This window comes from Gigantopelta aegis, chromosome 10 (genome assembly GCF_016097555.1).
Source record: "Gigantopelta aegis isolate Gae_Host chromosome 10, Gae_host_genome, whole genome shotgun sequence".
Taxonomy (NCBI): Eukaryota; Metazoa; Mollusca; class Gastropoda; order Neomphalida; family Peltospiridae; genus Gigantopelta; species Gigantopelta aegis.
In genome coordinates this window covers 307,890-314,822 of record NC_054708.1, presented here as the reverse complement: position 1 = coordinate 314,822, position 6,933 = coordinate 307,890, and the positions used below count along the sequence as shown (strand labels likewise).

Below are 6,933 nucleotides of genomic sequence, written 5' to 3'. Positions count from 1 at the left end.
CAAACTGATGTTGTCTGTTTTACTGTGTGAGATGACGTATCGTGCTATATACAGACTGGTACAAACTGATGTTGTCTGTTTTTACTGTGTGAGACGTATCCTGCTATATACAGACTGGTACAAATTGATGTTGTCTGGTTTACTATATGAGACGTACCCTGTTATATACAGACTCGTACAAACTGATGTTGTCCGTTTTTACTGTGTGAGACGTATCCTGTTATATACAGACTCGTACAAACTGATGTTGTCCGTTTTTACTGTGTGAGACGTACCCTGTTATATACAGACTCGTACAAATTGATGTTGTCTGTTTTTAGTGCGTGAGACGTGTCTTGCTATATACAGACTGGTACAAACTGATGTTGTCTGTTTTACTGTATGGGATGTATCCTCCTATATACCGACTTGTACAAACTGATGTTGTCTGTGTTATGTTATCTCTTATAACATAAGTAAATAAACAAGAACCATCCATTTTATTCGAACACCGGGTACTAAGACCCAGAACGAGGCTCCCTGCATACGTACGTCACACATGACAGTACATATAATTAAAGGTGCATTATACCAATGTTATTTCTACATAACATAACAATTCGATCTGCTTTTTTTTTTTTAAAGATGACTAATGTAAATTAGTGTCACTGTTAATGCAACGCATATGCACAATGTAAGTAGACCACAGTTCATTTAGTTCAACACTTGTTACTGAATGTCACTTAGTTCAAAGTTCATATAGTTCATTTACACAATAAAATCCTGGAATGTCACTTTTCAACTTCCGTCATTTAACGTTCAAGATAACATTAAACATAATGTTTTATCTATCATTAACACTTGAAAACAATGAAAAGCTATAACAACATTAATGATATTAAATTCATTGTTGCAAATTCAATAATAAAACTATTTACAAATCCAGCCTTACTGGTTGCCTAACAATTCTACCAGACCTGGTTACTTTTGTCTTGGGCACCTGGGAATTTTGATGATTGTAACATTTTGTTGGTTTCGGGCTAGATGTTTTTATTGCAGTCATTCCCCCATGTCCTTGGAATTTTGAATTCTATAACTATTATCCTCTTGCACAAATGCTGCAATTTCTTTTGACCTTGGATACTTTTGATTTTCTCTAACTACTCCAGGGATCCATCAGTCCTTTGGAGTTAATTGTATTCTCACTATATATGACCTTGAACCACGGTCATAGTACACCTTTTGTTTGGACTGTTTTCTATTCAACTGGTGTGTAACTTGTCTGGGATTCACAACTTTGGGTGCAAGTTGTTGACTGACAGTTGGCAAAACAGATCGTAATCGCCTGCTCATAAGCATTTGAGCAAGAGAAGCAACATCATCAATTGGAGTATTGTGATACTGCAAAAGGCTAAGATATGAATCACTTCCCCTCTCCTCTGTTTTTTGCAACATATTCTTTACAGTTTGAACGGTTCCTTCAGCTAAACCATTAGCTTGTGGATACCTGGGTGAGGTAGTTACATGCTCGATAGTTCCAATATTCACGTAGTTCAAGTGGAACCTTGGATTTCGTGTTTGGTCATCCACTTAAGATAATATTATACAAGGACTGAAGAACTTCATCCTTTTCAGTTTCACTCTGCAACTGAGCAAGTTTTTGATCAGACATGGGCAACGAAGATATCAGTGTATGTACCTGAGCATCAAGATTTTCATCATCAAAAGTATCATCAAGATACCGTAAGTTCTTTTCCTGGACGGAAAATAATCTTTGCTCCAGGGTATTTTTGCAATCTGAGTAACAATCTTTGAATACGAGGGGGTGCTTGCACAAGCGGATTTTTCGCTATTGACTTGAGCGGTTTGTGATCAGTCTCCACAAGACAATCTCTGCCATAGACAAATTGATGAAACCTTTCAAGACCAAATGTTATTGCTAAAAGCTCTTTCTCAATCTGTGCATAGAGCTGCTGGGTAGGATTAAGTGATAGGTATGTAAGATCAGGCCTGATTAAGTGATTGCGATGCATATTCGATTGGCTGACTATCCTGTAACAATACAGCTCCCATACCCGACTGACTACTGTCAACTGAAATGACAACAGGTTTCTTGGGATCAGTTTTAGTACTGGTTCACTGGTGATAACTTATTTCACATGCTTGAATGACCTTTCATGAGCAAAAGACCAATCCCATTCATTTTCTTTCTGTATCAGCTGACGAAGAGGTGCAGTGATTTCAAACAAGTTCGGAATGAACTTTGCAACATAGGTGACAAGACCTAAAAATCTTTGAAGAGCTTTCTTATCAGAAGGTTTTGGCATATCTTTAATTTCCCTAATCTATTCTACATCAGGCCTAATCTGACCATTGCCAATGATGTGACCCAGAAATTTGACTTCTGTCACAGCAATCTCACATTTAGATTGATTAAGTTTGAGGTTTATGTCATGTGCTCTTTGCAACACTTTGACAATCTGTGATCATACTCCTCTTTGGTTGCTCCCCATACCAGTATATCATCAATGAAACTCTCTACACCTTCAATACTCTCAAAGGACTGTGCAACAATTCTATGAAAAACTTCACTGGCAGACTTGATACCATATGGCAATCGCAGAAATCTGTAACGACCAAAAGGAGTGCTCATAGTACAAAGCATTGAACTTTCATGATCAAGCCAAACCTGGTAAAATGCTTGGCTCGCATTTAAAACAGACAAGTATCTCGCATCGGACAAACGAGACATGATTTCCTCAATTGTAGATAAAGGATAATGTTCGCGCTGAATAGCTTCATTTAAAGCACGCGGATCTATGCAAATTCTCATCTGACCAGTTTTCTTAGTCACTACACACATGGAATTTACCCATCGGGTAGGGTACTCACACGACAGATTATTCTTTCTCGTTCCATTCTGTCAAGGTCAAGTTTGACTTTATCACGCAGAGCAACAGGAACTCGCCGCGGTGGATTAATTACCGGACGAACATCTCATCAATTGTGATATGGTGCTCACCATCAAGACACCCAATACCCTTGAACACATCAGGGTATTGATCCACAACAGACTGTGCAGTTACATCATCGCATCTTTGTACCAAATGCATATTGATGCATGACTTTAAGCCAAGAATAGAGTCTGCATTAGGAGTATCTACAATCACAAACTTTGTGTCATAAATTTGACCATTGCATTCTACAAACAGATTACACTGACCTACCACTGACAAACTTTCACCACTATATGTAGTCAACCTAGCACTGGTTGATTTCAGCTGACAACTACCCATTAACCTTTTTAGCTCATGAGTGCCCATAATATTGGCTTGCGCCCCGGTGTCTATCTTACACCTAACACTTTGCGCTCTGATGCCAACTTCTACAATCCATGCATTTTCATTTATAGAAGAAACATTGACTATACCACAAAACATTGCTCCCTCAGGGGATACATCATCACTCTTATGATCATTATTGATTTTGTGCTGGATGCTCTCTGTATTATCAATTTGGTATACCCTCTTATTCCTACATACTGTTGTGAAATGATTTACTTTTTTACATTTGTAACATGTTTTCCCATGGGCTGAACAGTTACCCCTGTGATGAGACTTAACACATTTTCCGCATATCTTTATCAGGTGGTTTACAACTCTTATTTGGGAATCCCCTTCCCTGGATTTTAGACTGGGGCTGTGTGCGTAGTGTGTGGTGGGTTTTGGTACCTGTGCGTACAACAGCATTAACATTTGAATTTGCTACATTATTTGAACTACAAGTAGTAACAACACTACCAAATTGTTTAACTTGTTCTTGAGTGAGTTCATTAGCAAGTATAATCTTAACAGCTTTGTCAAGATCAAGGTCATTGTCACGCATTAAACGTTCTCTAGTTTTAGGACAGTTTACACCACGAACAATCTGATATTTTATTAAACTTTGTTCAAGTGTTCCATATTCATATGAATGAACTAGGGATTTCAAATCTGTTACCCATCTGGTTCAGTGCGGCCTTGGTACTGACTGATAAAGCGATCACGTTCAATTGTTAGGTTCTTTTTCGGGTTACAGTAGTGCTGAAACTAGGAAAACAATGGTTCAAGTTTGTTCTGTTCAAATGTAAAAGTGTCATATATCTCCCTTCCTTCTTCTCCAATCAGATACAGAAACATTGCACACTTCTGTTCCTCACTCTTTTCATTCATTACTGCAGCCATGAACAAGCATACAGATCTCTCCCATCTACGCCACTTATCTGCGACGTTTCCTCCATCAAAACACATTTCTTCAGGTGAATTGATTTTATCCATCATTAATGCAATAATGGATGCTAACAATATTTCTTATTAAGAAGTATAGAACAGTTACGGTTTTTTCCCCAGCAGAAACCATTCACGAGTTTTGCATCACATCCAAGTATTACTTCTGTATTCCACTAAGGAACATTACGTCACTTGCGGACAGTAGTAGTTTCTTTAAATGTTAATTTTAATCAATGTAAACTCACTCGACACAGTCACAGTGCAGCGGCCAATTTCCCACAGGATATCCGGCGTAAAGATATTTCCGGCTAGTGCGGACATGCGCATTCAAATTTACGCTACGTATTATTTTTATTTTTTTTACAAACGTTCACTAAGAAAATCAGTTGTTTCACGCCATACCGACGTCTTCACGGTTCGGAACTTCAGCCAAAATGTTCTTAGACTTTACTTCTGACACCATGTTATGTTATTTCTTATAACATAAGTAAATTTATTACCCTCATGGTGAAGATATAGCGGTGTCGTACAAATTTCGTACGCACCAACAGGTGCGTATTACAAACTATTTTGATTTGTCAACAGGGAGCAGAGTCAATTTCGATTGGTTGGACAGCGACCTTATTAGCATAACGGGACTGTTTTTTTCATTCATAATTAATGTCACGGTCAGTAACATCCCACAACTTTTACTACAAATGTCATTCACCGATTCAGCAATGTCATTCATTAAAAGTTGATGTAAACTGGACCGCACGAGAAATATTTTTAAATAAAAAATAAAAAATAAAATAATGAACAGAACAATAATTAAATATATTTATTTTGTGGATTTTTAGTCAACAAATTGTTATTGTCAGTTGTGATTTGTGAATTCATCATTATTAAGGTCGACGACAGTCACTTTTTGGACCCTTGTTTTGGCTTCGTACACAATAAATGAAATATATCCAACGTTAATTTTTCCATATGATACATTTGACAAAAGGTACTTTTTATCTTTTAAAACTTAAATTTAATATTTTAAAAATACTGACCTGTAAACAGCGTTGTCTGCTTGTTGTAGAAATTTAACAGGGGTAAAGGTTAGTAGACCAGTTTTTATTTTAATGTGGCGAAGCATTGTAATAATATAGCTAATTTTGAATTTGAATGACGTCAGTATTCCAATGACGTCACTTTACACTTCCTTACAATACATTTTCATTCGGTCAGATACGTTTAGGAAGTTCACTCGTTTCGTAAAAATGATATCTAGCGAAAACGAGTATTATTCTATATAAACCTGTTAAATTAAACAAGATTAACGACGCTGACAAGGATCATCCATTTTATTCGAACGCCGGGTACTAAGACCCAGAACGAGGCTTCCTGCATACGTACGTCACACATGACACGTGACTCATCACATATAATTAAAGGTGCATTATACCAATGTTATTTCTACATAACATAACAGTCTGTTTTACTGTATGAGACGTATCCTGCTATATACAGACTGGTACAAACTGATGTTGTCTGGTTTACTGTGTGAGACGTATCCTGCTATATACAGACTGGTACAAACTGATGTTGTCTGTTTTACTGTGTGAGACGTATCCTCCTATATACAGACGGGTACAAACTGATGTTGTCTGTTTTACTGTCTGAGACGTATCCTTCTATATACAGACTGGTACAAATTGATGTTGTCTGTTTTACTGTATGAGACGTACCCTGTTATATACAGACTCGTACAAACTGATGTTGTCTGTTTTATTGTATGAGAAGTATCCTCCTATATACAGACTGGTACAAACTGATGTTGTCTGTTTTTACTGTGTGAGACGTATCCACCTATATACAGACGGGTACAAACTGATGTTGTCTGTTTTTACTGTATGAGACGTATCCCCCTATATACAGGTTGGTACAAACTGATGTTGTCTGTTTTACTGTATTAGACGTATCCTGTTATATACAGACTCGTACAAACTGATGTTGTCTGTTTTACTGTATGAGACGTATCCTCCTAGAAACAGACGGGTACAAACTGACGTTGTCTGTTTCAGGCAGTTTTCCCTTGACGATGTCACAGAGCAAGGATCCAGAGTATTAGCATGTCATACTTGTGGCAAGAAGTTTCGTCAGCGACGAAATCTAATTCGTCACCACAAGAGCGTGCACCAAGGCTTATTATTCTGTGCGTGCCCACAATGTGGCCGGGTGTTTAGCAGAGAGGACGCCATGAAGCTTCACTTAAAGTCAAACTGCAGTGTTATAAAAAGCCAAACAGTATAAGAAGAAATGGTTAAGTTGCTAGGTTAGCGGGTCGTTTTAAAAATGTTTAATGTGTTTGTAATAGTATACTATGTTCTTTGTGTTTTATTTTTTTGTATTACATATAGTATACTATGTTCTTTGTATTACATATAGTATACTATGTTCCTTGTGTTTTATTTCTTTGTATTACATATATAGAGGTTATTACCAGTGTTCTTCGGTATCGTCAATATATTAGGAATATAAATTGTATTATGCGAGCCTCTGGCGAGCATAATACATTATTTTTATTCCTGATATATGATATTGACGATACCGAAATACACGAGGGTAATAATCTCTTTATCATATAAGCTCAAGCTTAATACAACGTGTTTTTGTAAACTGTACACGCAACTTTAATTCCAGTCTGCCATTACTAGAT

At 37.1% G+C, this 6,933-nt stretch overlaps 1 protein-coding gene across 3 annotated transcripts in view; it reads left to right on the top strand.

Moving 5' to 3' along the window:
* LOC121384253 (zinc finger protein Gfi-1b-like) overlaps window positions 1-6,933 on the top strand; it is a 169,723-nt gene that overhangs the window by 158,065 nt on the left and 4,725 nt on the right. The window contains exon 5 of one of the 3 annotated variants that reach the window (XM_041514545.1): window positions 6,299-6,549. The exons of the other annotated variants lie outside the window; for them this stretch is intronic. Coding sequence (XP_041370479.1) covers window positions 6,299-6,527 — 229 coding nt within the window. The 3' untranslated portion in view covers window positions 6,528-6,549. The remainder of the gene's footprint in view (window positions 1-6,298; window positions 6,550-6,933) is intronic. 3 annotated transcript variants of the gene reach the window in all.